The sequence below is a fragment of the Tripterygium wilfordii genome, chromosome 1, assembly GCF_013401445.1.
Source record: "Tripterygium wilfordii isolate XIE 37 chromosome 1, ASM1340144v1, whole genome shotgun sequence".
Classification (NCBI taxonomy): Eukaryota; Viridiplantae; Streptophyta; class Magnoliopsida; order Celastrales; family Celastraceae; genus Tripterygium; species Tripterygium wilfordii.
This window is the reverse complement of record NC_052232.1, coordinates 7,191,333-7,214,458: the sequence shown is the minus strand read 5'-3', so window position 1 is coordinate 7,214,458 and position 23,126 is coordinate 7,191,333. Positions and strand designations below refer to the sequence as shown.

The 23,126-nt window shown below is 35.3% G+C and overlaps 3 protein-coding genes and 1 long non-coding RNA gene across 6 annotated transcripts; all 4 read left to right on the top strand.

Annotated features, from left to right (window-relative positions):
* The first annotated feature begins 4,667 nt into the window (after nucleotides 1-4,667).
* Nucleotides 4,668-7,096, top strand: LOC119980460 (ferritin-3, chloroplastic-like). The gene is made up of 8 exons (XM_038823193.1): nucleotides 4,668-5,053; nucleotides 5,609-5,692; nucleotides 5,781-5,841; nucleotides 5,920-6,007; nucleotides 6,360-6,421; nucleotides 6,514-6,579; nucleotides 6,685-6,750; nucleotides 6,865-7,096. The coding sequence occupies exons 1-7, from the start codon at nucleotides 4,749-4,751 to the stop codon at nucleotides 6,727-6,729; spliced, it is 711 nt and encodes a 236-aa protein (XP_038679121.1). The 5' UTR covers nucleotides 4,668-4,748; the 3' UTR covers nucleotides 6,730-6,750; nucleotides 6,865-7,096.
* Nucleotides 7,097-8,600: 1,504 nt separating this feature from the next.
* LOC119996279 (NAD-dependent protein deacylase SRT2-like) lies at nucleotides 8,601-9,530 on the top strand. Its single transcript, XM_038842862.1, has 5 exons — nucleotides 8,601-8,731; nucleotides 8,815-8,944; nucleotides 9,024-9,179; nucleotides 9,280-9,377; nucleotides 9,458-9,530. Exons 1-5 carry the CDS (start codon nucleotides 8,601-8,603, stop codon nucleotides 9,528-9,530), a joined length of 588 nt encoding a protein of 195 aa, XP_038698790.1.
* A 1,608-nt stretch (nucleotides 9,531-11,138) lies between these two features.
* LOC120002894 lies at nucleotides 11,139-12,202 on the top strand. Its single transcript, XR_005469200.1, has 3 exons — nucleotides 11,139-11,380; nucleotides 11,479-11,643; nucleotides 11,822-12,202. It is a non-coding gene; the product is annotated as an uncharacterized LOC120002894 (long non-coding RNA).
* Nucleotides 12,203-13,488: 1,286 nt separating this feature from the next.
* On the top strand, nucleotides 13,489-19,209 carry LOC120004053 (multiple inositol polyphosphate phosphatase 1-like). 3 transcript variants are annotated; one of them, XM_038853278.1, is made up of 12 exons: nucleotides 13,489-13,709; nucleotides 13,906-13,993; nucleotides 15,121-15,414; nucleotides 15,831-15,989; nucleotides 16,189-16,329; nucleotides 16,474-16,530; nucleotides 16,948-17,086; nucleotides 17,693-17,797; nucleotides 17,923-18,113; nucleotides 18,220-18,261; nucleotides 18,358-18,445; nucleotides 18,613-19,209. In XM_038853278.1, exons 1-12 carry the CDS (start codon nucleotides 13,597-13,599, stop codon nucleotides 18,729-18,731), a joined length of 1,536 nt encoding a protein of 511 aa, XP_038709206.1. In that variant the 5' UTR covers nucleotides 13,489-13,596; the 3' UTR covers nucleotides 18,732-19,209. The 3 variants fall into 3 exon arrangements, with proteins under 3 accessions (XP_038709206.1, XP_038709214.1, XP_038709222.1); XM_038853286.1 differs by having other exon boundaries at nucleotides 13,490-13,709; nucleotides 18,762-19,209; XM_038853294.1 differs by having other exon boundaries at nucleotides 13,490-13,709; nucleotides 18,603-19,209.
* Nucleotides 19,210-23,126: the final 3,917 nt, after the last annotated feature.

The window sequence follows — 23,126 nt, the reverse complement described above, 5'->3', positions numbered from 1 at the left end:
GATGACAATATCGACACTTTGAAGAAGTGTCAGCTTTCTTTGTTTGGTGTACCTGAGGAGTGGCAAGTACTGTGTCTAGATGTCGTGGTTGACGGATTGAGAGCCGTGTTTCTTCAGAAACAAGATCATCAAGGGCTTGATCAAGAGTGGGTAATGGCTTCTGATGAAGTAAGGCTGTACGAGTAGGCTCAAAAATATCTTGTAAGGCCATAAGAAATTGAATCAGCCAGCGATGGTCTTTATATGTGGTAAAAGCTTTGGCATCTTCAGTATTCTTCCAGACTGGTTCAGTAGGAGTGAGTTGATCCCAGAGAAACTGCATTTGAGAGTGAAAGTCAGTGACAGTTTGTCCGGATTGTTGACGTAGCTGATTGAGATTCTGAATTATCTGATATTGATGAGAGAGATCGGTGGCAGTGTAACGATGAGCAAGATGATCCCAGAGAGTTTTGGCAGTATCAAATCGACCAAAGTGAAGATTGATGGAGGATATTGAAGTATTACGAAACCAAGTGATGATTTGATGATTTTTGCTATCCCAAGTTTCTAAACGTTCAGCAAACTTATCATCAGCTTCATCTTTGGACTGTGTAGATAGAATGAAATCACCAGTGACATATCGCCAAAGTCTCCTACCCTTGAGAAAGCTGCACATGGCTTGTGCCCATAAAACGTAGTTACGCCCATCTAACACAATGTTGATGGGTTGAGAGATATCTGATTTGTCCATAAGTTCAATAAACAGGTGCAAAAATAACAACCAGATCAAGGAATGACGAAAGAAAGGACTGCAGTAGGCAAGAAAGATGAAATAGAATTTGAAGGTGAGAAACTAATATGAAATAGGACAGTGATTACCAAGGCTCCGATACCATGTTAGAGAAGTAAAAGGATATGTTATTTCACTCTCTGTTGATTGTGTACAACATGCCTTTATATAGGCGTTGAAAAGAAAAGTAAGAAAAATAATGTCAATAAAGTAAATCAAAGATTTTGTTGATATCTTTGACAAATTCAAAGATTTTGTTGATTTGTCAAAGATATCATTGATATTTTGCTGATATCTTTGACAAATTCAAAGATTTTGTTGATTTGTCAAAGATATCATTGATCAAAGATTTTGTTGATATCTTTGACAAATTCAAAGATTTTGTTGATTTGTCAAAGATATCAACAAAATCTTTGAATTTGTCAAAGATATCAGCAAAATATCATTGATATCTTTGACAAATTCAATATCAATGATATCTTTGACAAATCAACAAAATCTTTGAATTTGTCAAAGATATCAACAAAATCTTTGATTTACTTTATTGACATTATTTTTCTTACTTTTCTTTTCAACGCTTATATAAAGACATGTTGTACACAATCAACAGAGAGTGAAATAACATATCCTTTTACTTCTCTAACAGTATCTCTGCTTGAGCAACTGGAAGCTGCATTTGAAGCTGAGAGACCTGGTTTTGCAGGTAAGCTATGGCTCCAACACACCCATATAGGCATATACATGGTCTCTCACTTGAGCATTCGCCTCGTAGACCAAACTACTCACTGCATCCGCTCTTTGATGAACTCGTACCTCCAGCGCAAATCAACCATAAAAACTCTGAAATTTCGGCTCAAGCTTATAGGACAGCTAAATCCTTAGTGTTCGTTTGGTTCGTTTTTTGTTTTTTCTATTTCCCATATTTTCTAAGAAAATATCTTCTTTCATTTTTTTGTCTTGAAATTGTTATCAAGTGATTATCTGTTTGCTGTGTATTCAAAAATGGACAGCCAAATATATTTTTGGGGGTTGTTTTACGTTTTTCGTAAAATGACAATACAAAATGCATACAAAACAAAACAAAAAAAACATACCGAACAGATTCTCTAATTAGGAAAATAAATATTTTCTTCAGAAATAGTTTTCCATTTATTTTGTTGGCTTGGCTTGGGAAGTTCCATTGACAAGGCACAAAAAGCTACAAATCTACATGCATGGCACGAACATTCCCTTTCTCCGTACAACATCTAAGCCAGAGAACTGTGCCCCATCACATTCAAATATTTTATTTAATACCTACTCCACTTAGAAAAAGAAAGAAAGAAAATCTAATACCTGATCGGATTACTTCTTAATTAATATATTCCCTGATGAAAGTGATCATATCTAATTACAGGTCAAGTGTTAATAATTAATAGTGCGAAAAGAGACTCCAACACGCTGTATAGATGATCGTGACAACTGACAAGTACTCCAACCATGATAAACCAATCCCACCTAATTAAAAAGGACATGTAAATTTTTTAACAATAAAAAAAAAAAAAAGAGATAGGTATTGAACAACTCTTTCCAAGCAGTCAATTGTAAAATCATAGTTGTAGTTCTTGTCAGTTGTCACCATAAGTGTGTGTCCATATATACATACATACATATTAGAAATATTATTTAATAACTAAAATCTCTAGGAAATGGAAAATTATGTGAGAGGGAAGCGTAATGTACCAGTGGAATGTATTACTAGAATTTTTATATTGAAAACAACTGTAGATCCCATGGACATAGGTAAATTATTGAACCACGTAAATTCTGTGTTCTTCTTCTCTTCTCTCTTATTTTTTGATTGCTTCTTTATATTGTTTTATTATATGTGATTGTTTACGGAGGACCCATTTTGAAACAAAATATATATATATACATATATATACATATATATACATACATATATATATATATATATTCAATAATAAAATGATACGATAGTGCAGCAAATAGGTTTAGCATTACCAGCATGCTAATTGTAATCATCACTCCTCCAAAAATAAGGCCTTGTGTGGGAATTAAGATTTCATTGGTTTTCATTGTTTAGTTTAGTTTTGGTTCATTTTAATCATGTGTGGTAGTTTTTTTTAGCATTTTAAATGATTGGTTTGTATTGGTTTTAAAAAACAAGGGAAACCAATTCATGAAGGTTTTGATCCACTTTTACAACCCACCAAATTGGTGGGTTCATGTTGGTTTAAAAATTAATACCCAAATATACCCTCACCTTACAAATCATATGTCAACTTTGCCCTTAACCCTACCAACACAATAAAACATCAATTTTTCAGGTCCTCTTAGCTCAATCATTTTTTGGGTTTGTTTTGTTGTATTGTGAATTTTTATTACTTGCAATTCTTGCAATTTTTCTAATTACATAGAAAATAAAAATGTGTTTGTAATAAAGGATATATGAGTAATTGTATGTTAAATGAAACAATCAAAGCCAATGATGTCTCAAACTCCCACACATGGTTTTAAACCAAGTCAATCATTAATTTCTAAAACTCCCACACATAGTTTCAAACCAATACAAAACAAACCCACCCTAACCAATACTTTACGAACCAACTTAAACCAATAACAAAAAACTCCCACACAGAGCCTAAAAGTGAATGATCATGGCCTAGTTTGGTAAAACTTTTTAAAAGTAACAGATATACTAGTAGAAATGATGGTAGCAGAATGTTGGACAATTTTAGTAGCAGATATGTTGCCTAAATGCTGGGTAAGTATTTGGTTGAACTTTTACTGTTAACATTTGGGTTGTGTAACATATTGCGACAAATTACGTACAGCGGTATTTTGTATATTAGTTGTATATGTCATATCCAAACATACAAATTAATTTATAAAATTAATATAATGAATTTAAATAAATTAAAGATAATAATAAATTATAAATTAATTAATAAATTATCAATTTAAATAAATTGAATTTATTTATTTAATGAGAATGATTTTAATAACAATATTCCTTCATAAGTGGAACAAATTTCACTTGCAAGTGAGGGTATATTTGGCATATCAGTATTTGACTAGGGACAAAATAAGAAAAATCTGGTTAAAATTTATGAAATTGTACAAAGTTGTAGCATTTTATAAGTAGTAGAAATGCTCCCAAAAAAGCTATTGGAATAAGTGCCATGAAATTGTTGTTTGGATGACCTGCAGCATTTATACTAGCAAGTAGTATAAATGCTGTCAAAAATTGTCATCCAAACTGGGCCTATATATACCATTCCATTTTATTAATTTCCCAATATCATATGTTAATCAATGGCATTAAAACTAATTTTTACAAATGTATAAGTGCTAAATTTTTTTCATTGTATGGTAATAACATGACGACCTTATATTTTCTAATTGTTACTTCTATTTATGTTCAAATTTATTTTTCCAAACTGGTTTTGTTTTCTATGGTAAAAACATAATTACCTTCCATCTCTAATTATTAATTTTTTATTGATAGTTATTCTCAAATTTTATTAATAAATTTATTACCTGAAATTGGGAAAGCAAAAACATGATCAACCTTCCATCTCTAATTATTAATTTATTATTGATATTTATCCTCAAATTTTAATAATAAATTTACCACTTAAAATTAAGAAAGAAAATTCAAAGTTTTTCACTCCTTTTGTGAATTGAAAGTTATAAAACAACTGGGAAAAGAAACCCTAATTTTAGCTTTCAATCTCCAAAAAATACCAAATTAGCCAGATACTGCACAAGCACGAGCCTGGCACGAGCCTGACACGCGCCTCGCTCCACCACCCAATCCTGATCGTCCATGATTCTTCAATCCAATGGCTTACACACACTTCAAACTGCTTTTATATCTACTTATTATATTCTCCAGCAAACCCTTCATTTTCCATTGCTTTCTTCCGCTATTCAAAGCTCCTTGAAACCTCTGTGTCCTCCCATAGCTACAAAAATGTTGCTCAAAGCATTCCCTGCTTTTGCTCTCTTGAGCGCTCCTTCTCATAGGGAGAATCTGGTGCATCCCCTGTTTTCGTCCTCCTCTGTTTCGTGGCAGAGTTTGAAGCGGAAAAATGAAATTGGGTCCATCGTTTGCGCTGCGTCCAAGGAGGCCAACAGTCTCCCGTTAACTGGGGTGGTGTTTGAGCCATTTGAAGAGGTGAAGAAGGAGCTCAATCTGGTGCCCACTCTCCCGCATGTGTCTCTCGCTCGCCAGAAGTATACCGATGATTCTGAGGCGGCGATCAATGAACAGATCAAGTGCGTTTGGTTTGTTGTGTTATAGGTTCTGTGGTTACTTTTGTCAAAAATGGTTCCTTTTTCTGCTTTTGGCTCTTTTTTTTGGCCCCTTATTTTGCCATTTTCGTTGATGGGTTATTTTTGTGTATGTTTGATTTGTAGTTTGTGCTCCTTTTTGGTTACTCTTCTTTTTTCTGCCATTTATACTATTTTTTGTGGTGGGGATTTTGTGTGTTTGTTTGAGATCTAGTGTGTTTTCAACTTGGTCTGTTTCTTGTTCATTATATGTTTGTGATTTTTTTGCCTTCTACTCGCGTTTAGTTCGAAGGATAAGACTCGCTTTACATACATACTCGTTCACTTTGGGAGTAGATTATAAAAGAGATCTCAAACTTGCTGCCATGAGTTCTGTCTCTCATCCATTTGTGCATTGTTTCCATTTTGCTCTTAACTTTTTCAGTCATTTCTCTGTTAAGTTGCATATTATATGACTAGAAATTCTTAATCTCATATGTTATCATAATTATATTTTTGGGTTCTTTCTCACAAATTGTTCATTTGCTCACTTTATATCAGTGTGGAGTACAATGTCTCATACGTCTACCATGCAATGTTTGCTTACTTTGACAGAGACAACATTGCTCTCAAGGGTCTTGCCAAGTAAAGATTTGGAAACTCTGAAGTCTTATTCTCATTTTCTTTTAGGTTATTTTGGGTAAAGCTTATTGATTTTTCTTATTTTGAGTAGGTTTTTTAAGGAATCAAGTGAAGAAGAAAGAGAGCACGCTGAGAAGTTGATGGAGTACCAGGTACTTAATTATTGCACATCTATAGATATTTCTATTATCCGAATCTCAGTCAATAATCTTCTTACTTTAATCTCGTAGAATAAAAGGGGTGGGAAGGTGAAGTTGCAATCTATATTGATGCCTCTTTCTGAGTTTGATCATGCAGAGAAAGGAGATGCATTGTATGGTGAGTTTCACAAAATACCCCTCTGATATTTATGCCTAGGAGACAACTTTTACTCGCATGAGTTTTCAAAAATCTTTTTGATTTTGAAATTTTACCTCTTAAATGGTGACGAGAAAGTGTTCTTGCATGATATTCAACTGAGAATTATCTTTGCATGATATTCAACTTGATGAATGCTGAAAGCAATGGAGAAAAATATGTAATATATTTCTTGCTATTTTACTTGATGTCATGGTTTTAAGTTGTTTGTTCAGTTCTATTGCACTGTATAAAACTATAAATAACAAATTGTGCTTTGTGTTACGCATCTCTAAAGATGGACTGCTAATTCTATATGTGGTGTTAAATACAGCTATGGAGCTTGCATTATCACTTGAGAAATTAACAAATGAGAAGCTTCTGAACCTGCACAGTGTAAGATACTTAAACTTTGTCTATGTTATTCCTTCCATTTTAATAGTAAAATGTTTGAACTATATGAGTAACATTAGTAAATTTGGTTCCAGGTGGCTGAGAAGAACAAAGATGTTCAGTTGTCAGATTTCATCGAGAGCACGTTTCTAGCTGAGCAGGTTTGCTTAACCTTCACTGTGGCTCAATGTTTAGTAAATCATTTTTCGTGAATGTAAACATGTGTTTGAATTCTGGTATTAACTCTATGATTGCTTCACTTGTAGGTGGAATCCATCAAGAAAATATCTGAGTATGTTTTGCTCAGCTAAGAAGAATCGGCAAGGGACATGGTAAAATCCTTGTGCCCAACTATGAAATTATCTTTGCTTAATAATAGCTATTAGCTTTTCGAGCTTGCCATTAGTGTTTGCTTCACTAAACTAGTGATTTTGGTTGATTCTCAGGAGTCTGGCACTTCAATCAGATGCTACTACATTAGGACCAAGCAGTTGTCGCTGCCTGATGCAGCGGTCTTCGAGGGCATTGCATTTTGTGTTTCAGTGTCATAGTTTATGTTTTCGACGGCGTAGGATTTATGCTTAAGTAGAGTCTTAAGATAAACTGCTGCGTGCATGTATGGATGTTGGTTTTAACTTTTCAGAGCTATCCTTTTATGTGATATCGGAAGTTTTCTTAGTTGTCTTGGATTCATAGTTTCTTTTTTAAAGAAAATTACGTGCCAAATCGCAACCTCAAATCAAACGAAGACCCTTGAATCATGTCTTGGTCAGCATGTCTTGGTCAGTTTTATAGTATGAGGTACGTTAATTTGGTTCTCTATTGGGAAAATAGACTCAGTTCAAATTGACATGTACGTGGGCTACAGATGTAAACATCGGCACTGTAGAGTCAAAAGACAGGAACGGCGGCCTTGTCAATCTAACCAAATCGCAACCTCAAATCAAACGACGGTATAACTGGAAGATTTGTTTCGATGGGTATTCTTTGATCTTTTATAACTCGTCATCCATTTTCCAAATATTTCAACTTTGGTATTGAAAGTTTTAAAATGTTTCAAAAGGCTCCCTCAGATGCCAATATGCTTAAATGGCATTTTGACCGTTAGGTCCATCAATGATGCAGAATGACATACATTTATTTTTCAGGTATCGAAAAATTTAAAATGTTCCAAAACGCTCACTCGGATGTCAACATGCCTACATAGAAATTTGACCGTTAGATCCATCAATGACGTGGAATGCAAATGTCATCTGCAAAGGAAGGAGAAAAGGATAACAAATAAGCCTTGCATGTATCAGAACAAAACAAACTTCATTTTGTAACAAATTAGTCACTAAAAATATTAAATTCGTTCCAACATCTGAATATTTGCAGCAACATCTGCAATTTCTAATTTTAAACTATCATATATTCTTCCACCATGAAATAAATCTGAACTCTTAGATGATTGAGTTGGAATAATGGCTGAAAAGTTGGAATAATCTTGGATTATTTAATGTATTAAATATCACTTAAAAAGAAAAATACTCTTACAAGTTATAATCTTGCAATTTCAAATGGCGCTTCAAAACTAAAGATAATCTTACAAGCCATTTTTCCTATGCTGTTGAGAAATATATGGACTTAGTCTTTTTGTAACCCCTTATAAAGATATGTCTCTATAATATGTTAGCTATTAACTTTTGAACACATACAGTTATTTTAGTTTACATATGTCTTATGAAAAAATGCTAATTTTAAATTAATTGTGGACTTGATTACTTTAATTCTTGTTTTTTAGAATTTATTAAAACATCACTTTGTTCATAGCTTCATGATTAAGTGACGTTCTCAATTTAACTAATTTATCATTCTATTTATGTACTTTTATCGAAGTACTCTGAAGAAAATGATAACACCATCAAACAATTGCAAATTATAAACAACTAAAAAATTAAAATGTATAATATTTGATTAATGTTTATCTTTTTTAGTTTATTATTTGAAAAACACAAATTGCAATTATTGTAGCGTGAAGAGCAGGCCAAGCACCTAGTTCCAAAAAATAGTGGAAAACTGATATTGGGCTGGGCTGAGGCGTGCAAACATGCTCCTTATCCTCCCATTGACATTCTTAACATTTATTTAATATTATCAATGCCTAGACTGATTTAATAAATACTTTTTTCAATAGGATTTTATGCGTGACCGTGGAACGCAACTCCATTATTGGACTAGTAGCTCAGCATCTTATAGGGCCTTTAGTGACGTGATGAAGCCAAATAACATTTCTTATGACCTAGCAAAATTACAAAAGGTCAAGAAGATCAAGTATGTTATCACACTTAATCTGGACAAGTAAAAACTTTAAAACTTAAGTAAATCAGTGACCACTAACGATTATTATGCTCTAGATTGGAAGACCGGGCAGGGTGTAGAGCTTTTGAGTTGCATGGCTTGGCATTAGATGTTGAGTGTATGATGTGCAACCGAACCATGAGAGGGGATGATGTTCAAAACAGGATTAGAATTTCTAATCCTCAGGTACGTGTTTTACTATAAATTAAATTATTTTAGCAAGTCATATTTTATTTATTGATTAATCAACTCTAATTTGATGCAGTGGATGATTGAGATCGATAATATGGACATAGTCTTCCCGACCGATTTTATCTATGCGACTATGTATCAAATACCTGAATATCGAGAGTCTGTAAAGAAGTTTGGTATTCAACCACGTTGTTCAATACCAACCTGTCAGGGATTATTCAAGCCCAAGGTAAACAAATTAGTGTCAATATTTTATATGTTAATAAGAGACATAATAATATGATTTGATTTTGTTTATATGTAGGTGATGCTTAATGATGAATTATTAGGTTTTCCCTGAAAAGGCCCGAAAAATGATGGGAGATTGTGATGTCCTTTTGGTTTTGGGCCTATCATTGCGTGCTTCAAATGCTTACAAACTAGCGAGGTATATTTACTCCCTTTATTTTCCTTAAAATAAATTTGATGCTTCAAATTTTTTATGCTTTAAATATTTAAAATTTGCAGTGAAGCACTTAAAAAAGAAGAAAGGGGTGGTTGTCACAACCGGCACAACGGATTTGGACCACCTGCTCCATGAGAAAAATAGAAAAATGTTAGAAAGACATCACCCGTTCCATGAGAAAAATGCTAGAAAGACAAGACAGGTGCATAAAGTGATTGATATTACGCTGTATAGTAAGATTCATGTTGTAGCGGGAAAGGTAAAGTTTGTTTTGTTTGAATGAATAGTATTTTAGTTTGTTTCATTTTTAAACTAATATTAGGGGTTGCAGATTTTGCGTGAACTCGTGGACAAGCTCGGTCTCAGGAAATCAAAGTGAAGGGCATTTTTTTCCCTAGGTTCAGATTGTCTCTTTATATTTTATATTATAACATTCTCTCTTTGTATTTTATATTATATTTTTTTGGGCAAAACATTTTGAACAACTAGTGCATTTTTAATGATTAATCAATTGTTTGTTTTTAATCAGGCAATAAACCACCGACAGTTGGTTTGATTGACAATAAATTGAGTTAGGATATGTGTGCTCTCACAAGCACAATTGTATGTGGTATTCAAAAAAAATGAGACATAAAATAAAAGAAAGCCATGGCAACTGCTACGAAACGATCTCAACCTTATCGGAGACTCTTAGGTTTACTTACTCAAAGACTTTGGGCAAGTGGCCTATTGGAGATTTAGCATTCAGAATCAACTTACTTCTGAATTTTATTTATTGATTAATCAACTCTAATTTGATGCAATGGATGATTGAGATCGATAATATGGACATAATCTCCCGGACGATTTTATCTATGCGATTTTATCTATGCGACTGTGCATCAAATACTTGAGTATCGGGAGTACGTAAAGAAGTTTGGTATTCAACCACATTGTTTAATACCATCTTGTCAGGGATTACTCAGGCTCAAGGTAAACAAATTAGTGTCAATATTTTATATGTTAATGAGAGACATAATAATATGATTTTATTTTGTTTATATGCAGGTGATGCTTAATGATGAATTATTAGGTCTTCCTAGAAGATTTGAAAAGACCCAAAAAATGGTGGGAGATTGTGATGACCTCTTGGTTTTGGGTCTATCACTGTGTGCTTCAAATGCTTACAAACTAATAATGTATATTTTCTCTCTTTATTTCCTTCTGATGTTTCAAATTTTTATGCTTTAAATATTTAAAATTTGCAAAGAAGCACTCAAGAAAATGAAGAGAGTGGTGGTTGTCACACCCTGCACATCGGATTTGGACCACACACTCCATGAGAAAAATGCTAGAAAGACACGGGAGCAGAAAAATGCTAGAAAGACAGGATAGGTGCATAAAGTGATTGATCCAGGATATGTGCATAAAGTGGTTGATCCTATGCTGTATAGTAAGATTCATGCTCCAGCGGGAGAGATAGGGAAATGCAAAGTTTGTTTTGTTTGAATGAATAGTATTTTAGCCCTTGGTTTGTTTCATTTTTAAATTAATATTAGGGGTTGCATTTTACATGAACTAATATTAGGGGTTGCAAATTATACCAGTTGCTAGTTATTTATTATTTTAATTACGAGCTCCGCCGTTAGTTATTTATTATTTGAATTACGAGCTCTGCCGTTTGTAAGTGGTTTTTCTTAATGTCTCCTCACTTCCTTATTAGTTATTACACTTCCTCCCTTCTTTTAATTCACATCTATACAATACTAAAAAGTTTTGCATCTTTAGTAAAGCTACATCATCTTTTGATTTCCCGTGGATGCAAGTATATCTAGGGAGTGTGCGACCTAGATTTCTACCGTACTTCCTCTTCTCTCTCATTTTTCTCATCAGATCTCCCGTGACCTACATATTTGCATGAACTCGGATGTCTGGACGGCGGGGGCCGTTTGTTCTCTGTGTTCTCTCAAATTTGTAGAACGGCGTCACTATTCCCAAAATTTCAGGTTCGTTATCTCAGGATCGATCAACCACATGTAATGGTACGTTACATCATGATTTGAAATCTGAAAATTTATTGTTGAACAACTATGGACAATTGAAGGTGTCCGATTTCTGATCAAATGCAAGAACACGGCTGGACGATTTTGCGAATGCTGTGAGGATGTATGATTGCTTTGATCCCTGGGTTTATACTTTTGTTTGCTCGAAACTTTTTTGCCTACCCTTCTCAGGTGGAAATCAGACTGGATCTTCAACTCTTATTCAGGTAAATTTTTATTGCCTTTTATTTGTGGTGGAAAAGACTTGCGTGGCTTTCAATCCTTACTTTTTCTATACATGTTAATGGAATATTTAGTATTTAGACCACAACTAATGTACGGCCTAACCTGACTGCATTAAAGAAGAAACTTGACATTTCTTGGCTTATGAAACAAACCTTGCAGATCATCGTGGGACAACTATACAGCAGAACAGTGATGGCTATTGGTTATGGAAACTAAAGGAGATTATCGTTGATAGACTGACATGATGGTCACTTCCACTTTCAAGTTTCATACTTACAGTATTTGATATGAAATTTACTCTTTTTCCTTCCACACTCATTGCAGTTAAAAATTCAAGGTTATTGAGTGAGGAAAACTCAATTTCTATACTCTTGGCACACGTTCTTCTCGCTTTTGCAGTCCAAAAAACTAAGTAATAAGGTCTGAATCTTGCTTAGAACTCCATTTACATTTCCTTAATGAACTTAAAGATCAATCTGCACAAAAAAAAAAAAAAAAAGTTCGAGGCAGGATAGGCACTGCAATTAACTATATCTTTGCTTCTTAATCTGCCTAACTCTATATTTCTCTGACTTCTAGTTTTTTGTCTTGCTTGCTTGGGATGTACCTTTTGGGTTGTCATGATGATTCTCAGTTTATTTGGGTAAGCACTTTGTCTAGATTACCTTATGCTGATGCGATCATCTTCATCTCACTTTACATGATTGTTGTGGGAAATGGAGTCGTCAAACCATGTGTCTCATCCTTTGGGGCAAATCAGTTTGATGAAAGTGAGAGTGAGAAGAATAGTTTTTTGTTTGATTGATTTTACTTTTTCAATCAATATTGGTGCTTTTATTGCGGCAAAGGTGTGGATACAAATGAATGTTGGCTGGGATTGGGGATTTGGGGTTCCAACAGCTGCAATGGCCAAAGCAATTGTGTTTTCCTTCTTGGGTAGTTGTTTGTAACCTCAATAAAAGCCTGAAGGGAGTCCCTTACCATAAATTTTCAGGTTATAGTGTAACCTTCAAGAAGTTCGATGTAAAAGTTCCTGCTGAAAAGTCTCTTCTCTATGAGCCGGCTGATGCGGAAGTTTCCATCAAGGGAAGCGCAAGCTTGAGCACACCGAGAAGCTGAAGTAAGTATATTGAAACAAATGTGTAACGAAACTAATTTGTGTGCTCAAAACATTATCGACTCTGCATTAAAGTCCAAATGATATGGATCAAGGCCTCTTAATCACAGGAGTCTGTTGCCAAAAATAAACTATGAACTTGTACAAAATAAAGTTCGTACAAATAATTCACTCTAATCAACTTACTTCACCAATCATCACATAAAATTCCTTGCTATCTACATAAATAATTACTAGTCAGACATTTCTATAACATTATTTCATCGTAAAAAAAAATGAAAGAATTATAAAATAGAAAAAGAAAATGAAAGGGTAATAACATTTTTGGATAATGAATAATCTGTTTAGATTCAATTCGAAAAATCATTTTTCAAACGTTACAAGTTGAACACGAAAGATGTTAAAATCTTCAAATCCATATGGATTTCGTTGATTCAAAAAAAAAAAGGGATTGATGAGAATAATTACATGAGATATTGCGTAGAAATTACAAGGATTACAGCAATCACACTCCCTAAATCATAAATCATGGATTGATTTTATGATCTCTATCATCAACAACAACAACAACAGCCGCCTCTCAGCTTCCTCCGCCAAGCGATCATTTAAAAATAAAAAATAGGTGGCACTCTGTGATTGGCTGGACTCCGTCACTGTCTAATTTGTAACGGTTAAAGTCAAAATTTTACAAAACACTAACCGAACGCAAATCAATTTATCTGCGCCGCGAAGCAGGGTATCGAGTTTCTCTTTCAAGTTTCAGGAGCAACTCCAAAAGAGAGAGAATTGTTTGTTCCGAGAGTCGCAGTGAGGGAAAATGAAGACGGCCATGGCTGCTTTATTGATTCTCTTTTCGCTTCTAACCGTTTCCACACATTCAATGGACGATCAAAGCTTTGATATTCGGCAACACCTCTCCACCGTCACCAGGTTTCTCTTCAATATCTTTTCGTCCGTTGTAGATTGATTGTCGGTTTGATTGCTTTGGTTGTCGCAGAAATTGGAAGAACGAATTGTTTTCTTTTTGATGTCGGACAGAGCAATTAACGATCGCATGATTCTTATTTTTCAAATTTACATGCTAATTTGATATTGATTGTTTGAGATTATTTTATTTTACGTGCAGATATGGTGCGGGGAAAGACATAGCTGACAATTCGTTTGTTCCTTCTGATATTCCCGATCGATGTACTCCTATCCACTTAAATCTTGTGGTATTTATTCTTTCCCAAAGCCTAATGTTTCTTATATCGATTTCCACAGTTCTTCAGTCTCTAAGCTGTAGTAGTTTTGGGGACCGGAACATAAATTTCAATATCTGATATGAGGAAAGTGTCTAAAATCTTTTGCGATTGCACATGTTAAGCTACGTTGTTTCACATCTCTCTTGCCCTTGTTTTTGGTGACACTTCAGAGCGTGTGCAAAGAAAATTGTAATCTTAGCGATAATTTAAGGAACAACGATTTTTTCACTCTATCTTAGGGTAGACTGCTTGGTGGAGCTATGATGTGAGATGATGTATATGGATTATCATTCATTGTCTATTTTGTTGGTTTTTGTAGAATTCAACTAAATTGATAAAATTTTTATTTATTTAATTATGCCGTTTTAGGATAATTTAGCTTAATTTTCCCTCCTTATTTGTTTAGAACTTACTCGTTATTCTAGAGCTGTTTCCAGATGGTTTTGTCTTCATGGCATCTTTTTACGTAATTTGTCATCTGAACTATGGATGAGCTCATTAGTGATAAAAATTAATCAGATATTTGGAACTTAACATTCAAAGATGTTCTTTTGATATTCAGGGAAATTTAGTACTTATTTGGAAATTGTTTTGTTATAAAGTAAATAGCTTAAATCTTGTTAGTCAAAATGTGAGAACCTCTGCGTATCAACTATCAACTATTCTAATTGGAAAATGAAATTAGACTGACTTAATCGAGTCATTTTAATTTATATTCAACCCGAACCTTTGGCTAAGAACATATGCTAACCATTGATTTGAGAACGGTCACATCTAAATTGTAAATGCATAATAAAGTTATGAGGTGTACATCTATTTGAAAGAGGCCTTTTTAGACAAATTGTTAAAACAAGCCTGGCCGTTTTCTTTCTGAATTCTGAAAGACGAAATTTAGGAGCACTTTTGTTATGCTTGTATGTTTTCCAACCAGTCTTCTGCTCAAGTCACTTTGTAAGCAGATTGCTTGTACGTTTTATGTTGAGTTATGCTGGGACATGAGTGTTAGTATATACAGTATATATGCTGTTTTTTTTTTTTTTTTTCCTTCCTTTGTTACTTAAGAAGAAGGAAGTCCTAATCTAGTTTTATATTTCCAGGCAAGACATGGAACTCGTTCTCCTACCAAAAAGCGAATCAGAGAGTTAGACAATCTGGCTACCCGTTTGGAAGTGCTTATAAGAGATGCTGAAGAACGCAAACTGTCTCTGCAGAAAGTTCCTACCTGGTTACAGAGATGGAAATCTCCTTGGAAAGGAAAACTGAAAGGTGGAGAATTGATTAGTAAAGGAGAAGAAGAGTTGTATGATCTTGGAATCAGGACTAGAGAAAGATTTCCCGAGTTATTTAACGAGGAATACCACCCTGACGTGTATGCTATAAGAGCAACCCAGGTTAGTTCGTGTTGTTCTTAATCTTATTGGGAAGGAAAACAATAACTCATTGTGATGAGATATTGCTTTAGCTTTGTGACATGATGAATTTTTGTGTTAGTCATTCACAGCAAATTACTATATCTCCCACATTTCTCTCATTTTAGAGATTCATTTCATCACCCATCATCTAAGACTTTATCCCAAATAATTTTGCATCAACTTGTACATGAATCCAAGAAAAATGGTTTTGGATATACTTGCATTACATTCAGGTGTCCCATACTCCCATTGCTTTAGCTTTTTTTATGTCTATAAATTATTGTTGCATCTATGGCATGATTGGTCAAGGTTTCTATTTTATCATTTTCTTGTTAACTCTTCCCTCTCCCCTTGTGGAACTCAAACTGTTTTTATCTTCTTTGATGAGGATATAGGTTCCTCGTGCATCAGCTAGCGCAGTTGCATTTGGCATGGGTCTGCTTAGTGAGAGAGGCACTCTTGGCGAAAAGCGTCATCGAGCTTTTGCGGTTACCAGTGAAAGCCGTGCTAGTGACATAATGCTGAGGTTTTTCGATTGTTGTGAGAATTACAAGGTATGTCCACTCTGGACCTTTTCTTTTTGCTGTTTGAGATGCAAAATGGCATTGCTGCATTCTGGGTTTGGCTATATATAATTCTAGCATGCTATAAATTGGGGAATGTGGAAGCCATCACTTGACCAATCTGGTCATGCCTTCATATTGTTCAAGTGCTCCACATTATTGAGTGAATTGCTTTGATGCGTGGAAGCAGGTTTATAGGAAAAGGCACGAACCTGCTGTTGATAGACTTAAGGAACCTGTACTGGATGAAATTACGACTGCTTTGGTTAGGCGATACGAGCTGAATTTCACTAGGCAGGATACTTCTTCTCTCTGGTTTCTGTGCAAGCAGGTTAGTCCTCCTTTTAGTGTTTCAGTAGGCCTCTATTGGCAAATAAAATTCTATCCTTTTATGAGTTCTACGTTTGTTATTTGTTGCTTATTTTACTGGAAAAATCACCTTTGGCAACATCCTACTGGACTTTTATTTTGACAGGAGGCCTCCTTGCTAGATATAACTGATCAAGCTTGTGGTCTCTTCAGCCCGTCTGAGGTAACTGGTTTTACATTTTCTTTTAAGAGCAAAAATGCTTCATTAGTTGTTATTCCTGTTTCTTTATGAACTGCTTCTCCCTGACAGAAAATTAACATCTTGCATGCACTTTGGAGTGCTGATTTTATTGCATGAGAAGATTGGGTTTTTCTATCTTTTATGTTACTGATTTTGATGCTTGTTAATAGTCGAATAAAGTGTGCTCAGTATTCTCTCTTCCTTTTAATTATGTTTTAGTTACATGGTTATGCTGATAGCTGGCAAGCTATGGACGGTAAGTTGAAGAGTAGTTCATATACTTATTGTTTGGCTAGGTGTTTCTCTAAAGATTATGTTGTAGATTTTCTCCAGCAGTAGCATTAGATCAATATTTTGTACTCTCTCAATTAAAATTTGTATTTGTATGGGTGTGTATAGATTGCTTTGCTGGAGTGGACGGACGACTTGGAGTTTTTTATACTAAAGGGCTATGGTAATTCATTGAACTATAGAATGGGAGTACCATTGCTGAGAGATGTTGTTCAATCCATGGAGCAAGCCATCATGGCTAACGAAGGTAACATAATGCTAAATTAAATATTTATTCCTTTTAAATTCCTGAACATATCTGTTCCTTTAGATCAAACCATCGTCAGATCATATTTTATATGGAGAATTACGAACATAGTGTAGAATGTGAAGAGGAATATAATATGTGCATTTTTCCAGTATTGACTTCTCCTTTTCTTCCTGTCTAGTTTAGTAATTGATTTCCACTTAATCTAAGCCTGACATCGAGTTCGGGGTTTTGCTTCCATTTGTAATTGACCTTTCTGGTTGCATAGAACATCTATTTTTGTGCTTTGAAGTTTTCTAGAAGTTACACTATGGCTTCATGGTTATCGCAGTTGGCCTGCTGCTAATGTCATTCATGCTATATTCTGATATGTGGCGAGTTTGGTTTGCTAATTCCAAACACCCTTCTTCTCTTCTTCTGGCCCTAAACACAAAGGAATGAGGGTTCACAGGTTTCTTGGGATATTTAGTTTGTTATCTATTCAATGATGGAAGTATATTCATGTTAGATAGGTGATCAGTTGAACCAAAAAGTTAATCATGGTAATAGCTATGCTCATATCTTTGGATTATAATATTTTCTTTACATACTTTTATTTCACTGTAGAAAACCATGCTCCTGGAAGTTATGAGAAGGCAAGACTTCGCTTTGCCCATGCAGAAACTGTGGTTCCATTTACATGTCTGCTTGGGCTTTTCCTTGAAGGATCTGGTGAGTGCTGTAGACAGTCTTGATTTTCCTGCTTTTTGTTAAATTATAGTTTTGTGTCAATCTCAGTATTACTTCTTTATTTCTTTTTCCTTCTGTCTTCCTTGATGACGTATTATATGTTGCAGAGTTCCAACAAATACAGAGGGAAGAACCTTTGCAGCTTCCTCCAAGGCCTCCCCAAAATAGAAAATGGCGGGGCAGCATTGTAGCACCTTTTGCTGGGAATAACATGCTGGTTCTTTACAGTTGTCCCAACAACACATCAAGCAAGCACTTTGTACAAGTTCTACACAATGAACATCCCATTCCAATGCCAGTAAGCTCGTTTCAAGACTTTGTATTTGCCTGATTTTCCATTGGTTATTATTACTTATTTTTGCCTGCTTGACTTGTATTTATATTCTCTCTGTTTGCATGAGTAGGGTTGTGGTGACGCTGACTTCTGTCCATTTGAAGTTTTTAAGGTACTATCTGGTGTTCATTTGGTTGCCCTTATTTATTTATTTTTCCTTTTTGGGAATTAATTCTTTGATAATGATAATGAGATGTTCGCTTTCCAGGAAAGAATAGTTGCTCCTCATTTAGAGCATGATTATAATACGGTCTGCAGTGTAAAAGTGGAACAACCACAGCAGAAATCTCTAACCAGTAAGTTAATTTTGCCGTTCCGTCGGCTCTTCTTCTCGTTGGGGAATGATGATACACTGTCCCAAAATGTTGAGTTGTAGTTTGTTCAAGAATCAAACAAGAATGATTCTCACATACCATTTTCTTGTTTCCTCTACGTTCTTAATGTGGTTTTCAGCCAGCATCAGCTCCGCCTAGCAGAGTTCATTCTGGGTTGGGGTTGATTGCATTGCTAACATGGACATTGCTTTTTGACACAATGAATTGGCTGTTTGGATTCCATAATCTGATCAAGAAGTTTATATGAAGCATCTGATCCAGATTTCAACCCTTCCAGTTATTCCGTATTTGACGGGGATAGGATTACGCAAGTGGCTGATCAGCTCGCCCTTCTAGAGGAGAACCTCCTATCAGATGGTTGATAGTTTTACTTGTTAGACATATTTCATGGCACTGAACGAGTCCTATAATTTTTGGCTCATATTTGATGTGCGTGTAGTTGCCAAATGCCTCTTTGTGGGGAAGGAATCATCTTTCTTCCTTCGCAACCTGCAGAGAGTTTAATTTGCTGTTAGAAACAGTGAGACACTGTACTTGGATGACCACTATCTACCGTCACAGGCATATTAACAGAGAGGTGGTTAAGGCTTTGTTTTTAACTGTCTTTGGACTCTTTTTTTTTACTGTGCAAGTGTCATATAAGCTGGTGCTAATGTGGATGCCTCCCAGTCTATTAAAACATTGAGGTAATGTACGTTTAATCCTATCTCCAAACTTCGAGTTTAGATATTATTGCAAATCCACATTCCCATATAGATCAAAAATATTGTCGGTTTTGGCTGTTGATTCTTGACGATACATCGGATGACCGAAGCCCATGGTTCAAATCCCAATTCATTTAGGTTAGGAAAATGTCTTGTTAAAGAAGTAAGTTTATTCTTATAAATAAGGAAGAATTTCTCACATCTTTTGATGTGTTACTCTTCACAGGTAGACAGATCTTCTAGTCTCCCATAGCCTAATAGCTAGCAACCACAACAATAGTTTTTTACCAATATAGCACCCTGCATAAAAATATATCCCAATATAACTCCCATTGTTAAATTATTACCAATATAGCTCTTAACGTCAATCAAACTGACGTGATTAGTAGTACTTTTTTTTCAATCACGCCAGTCTAACTGGCGTGATTCTTTTTGGATGAGTCACGCCAGCAGCGTTGGCGTGACTTGGGTAATTTTATGGTCACGCCAATAGATTTGGTGTGAACTTAAAATTTGTTATGTCGGCGTGATCATATCATTTCTTTAACCACGCCAACCAAGTTGGCGTGCAATGCACAATACAAACCTAAGTTTGTTGCACCTGTAAAAAAAAAAAAAAAGAGTGCAAAATGCATCCCAACAATACAAAAACACAAACATGCTAAAATAATCATAACAAATGCATCCGAACAATACAAACCTGTAAACAAAAAGTGCAAAATGCATCCCAACAATACAAAGACACAAAAATGCTAAAATAACCATAACAATCCTGAACCCATCAAATACTAACCACAACAATCCTTAACCCATCAAATATAAAGCCAAAACAAAAAACAATATAATTTCAAATGATGGCAACATCCGAATAACATACTAATATCATATGATCCTGTGCCTAGTCCAAGTGGCGGGAGTAGTAGATGTACCGGCATCATCCTGTGTCAGCTGGGAAGAATGATTGTAAAGTCATTTGCACGAGAAACGCAACCTCGTCTTTGAGATGGACCTCCTGGATACCTATGACCATGTTGGGACGTAGCTTCCACATCAGTGCCTATAACCTCCTGAATTCGATGTCTCTCACCGACCTCTTCTAGAATATCATGGCAATTCCCCAACCAATTACTTGCAATTGTAGAAGCAAATTCATTAAATGCATCACGCAAAGCAGCAGCAGCTCTTCACGCAATGCATACCTGTCTACGCCAGACGTCATTCGAACGGTGGTTTTCTTGCGTATAAAGAATCGATCTATCATCCGGTCCAGGCCGGACCTCCCTCGTATCGCGAACAACGGGTATCCTTGCATGACTCAATGATCCTCCACCCCGTGTCCGCGCCATACGTCAACTCCTTGAACCTGCACCAATAAATAAGTTAGTATTACAATAATATGTAAAAATTCCATAAAATTTAGATTATATTTAACAAAAAATAAAATTCTGATTAAATTTAGTTACTTTGTCCCGTGGATAAGTGAAATTTTTTGTTATGCCCTCTTTGACCACATATGCTGCATTTATTTGTAGATCGACTTTCTCTCGCATCCATCTCATTCGTAAGCCTAGTTGACTTTGGACGACCTTTAGATGATCTACGTCGTTCAGGATCTGCCATTAACAAAGGTCCATCGTACTCAGGCCAGCCTGTCTCATCGGGTATCGGATTAAAAATGGATCCATACGTGCGTTCATATGACCCAATTGTGAAATATGACTCCATAAATTGACCCCAATCAATTTTCATTGATGAACAACAGGATAGTACGTGTGAACATGGAAAATGGTACAATTCCACATATCACAAGAACAAGATTGATCTTCACGTTGTTCTCCAAGACTTACTACAACACGCCTTTCCCCACGTTGATTGTTGTCTGCACCCCGTGTTCTAGTAGTTACCTGAAATGTGGGAGGATTATGATTGAACGTCCGAACATGTTGTCCCGTTGATTTTTGAGTCTCACGACTAATGTATCCATAAACTTCTGGTGGCCATTCAGTACCTAGCAATCTCAATTGTTCTGCATCGGACCTCCTTTTAACAAAATATTTGTTACACCTGTAAAATGTTAGCTGGACAAGTGCCGTAATAGGTAAAAATCTCCCACCCTTTAGTACACTATTGAAGATCTCCGACAAATTTGTAGTCATGTTACCGTATCTATGCCCATCATCATACGATAAACTCCACTTTTCTTTTCCGGCGCCATCCAAATAATTTCATGCCTCAATGTTCAACTCTTTTACACGATTCATCCAGAAATCAAATTTTCTCTTAGATGCTTCATTTGCCATCGTATTAACTGCCTTCTTCAAGTCTTTATCTTTAAATTTGTCATTGAAATTACTAACAAAATGTCTCGAATAATACCTGTGATATGCAAAGGGTTCGGGCCAATAATCACGAATTGCTGCCAAAATACCGACATGTCGATCAGACAACACACAAATTCCTCGTCTATCTGTAACATAAGAACGAATGCATGCTATAAACCATCCCCAATTATTAGCACTTTCTTCATTGACAATTGCAAAACATAAAGGAAATAGGCCATTGTCTGCATCAAAAGCAACCGCGATCAACAACTTCCCTTTGTATTTCCTATACAGGTGAGTACCGTCAATACTAATTAATGGACGACAAAATTGAAACCCAATAATAGACAGTCTGAATGCCCAAAAGACACGACCAAATGTCGCCCGTCCATTAACAAGTTCCTTATAATTTATATTGACAACCGACCCTGGATTAGAAATCTGTAATGCATTCAAAAACCTGGGGAGCATATTGTATGAATCTTTAAATGTCCCAAATAATTTCTCCATAACCTTTTGTTTTGCCTTCCAAGCCTTTTTGTACGACACCGGGTAGTGCAATTGGGAGCTAGCAAAGGCCTGAATCGCTGCTATATTCATCCTCAAGTCTGCTTTGACAATAGATATGACTTCATCCGCAATATACTCTGAATCCAACTACCGATGACACTGCTGCAGTGAAGCATTTGTGCATGTATGCCGACCTTTAATTACTGTTATCATCCATATATTCAATTTATCTTTCTTAGCAGCTCGAAGATACCATTTGTAAACTGGCTCCTTCACACATCTCAATTGGACAACTCTTGCATTTGAGCGTTGTGTCTTGTATTGGTAATTATTCTTAATATGCCACATCTTTACAGCCCGAATAAATTCTTTCTTGTTTTCAAAGACTTCATTTACCGCCAACGTATCAAATGTATCATGGTACTGACTATCCCAATTTCTGCATACCGCATCAGCTGTTTGGCTAACATCGCCAAATTTAGGCACTATCTCTGCTATATTGAGGTACTCATCTTCATTTTCGACGATGGAATCAATATTGACCCCAACATTGCCATCATTCTCATCATCATCATCACTATCTTCAGACTCAATTTCATGTTCTTCTTCAACCAACTCTGCGTCATTATTGGCAACTGCTTGCTCAAAGTGACTGTTGTCTTCGTTACGACACATTTCAAGGATTAGATTCAGGTTAACGGATGATGATGCTTGCTGATATGAACTACCAACATGTGAATAATCAACCCATGGATTCGATGGATTATAATTTTGTTCATCCTCATCAATATCATGCAATCCACTTGTTCGATTTCCATACCAAGGTGACGTCATTGTCACCTCCAATCTACATAAATTGTGTAAATTATTATTAATAAATCATTATTTAATATAACATTAACCTAATAATATATGTTCTGTCACCTAAATCAAGACTAAACTTAAGCTAAATCAACAAGAAAAATACCATAAATTTCAACACAACAATAATATCATGCGTGTTTTGCCATTTCAACAAGTCAAGAAACCAAAATTCCAACAATAAAACAACAGACCAAAAAAAAAGAAAAAAAAAAACAACTACCTTAATCTGGACGTGCTCCGGCC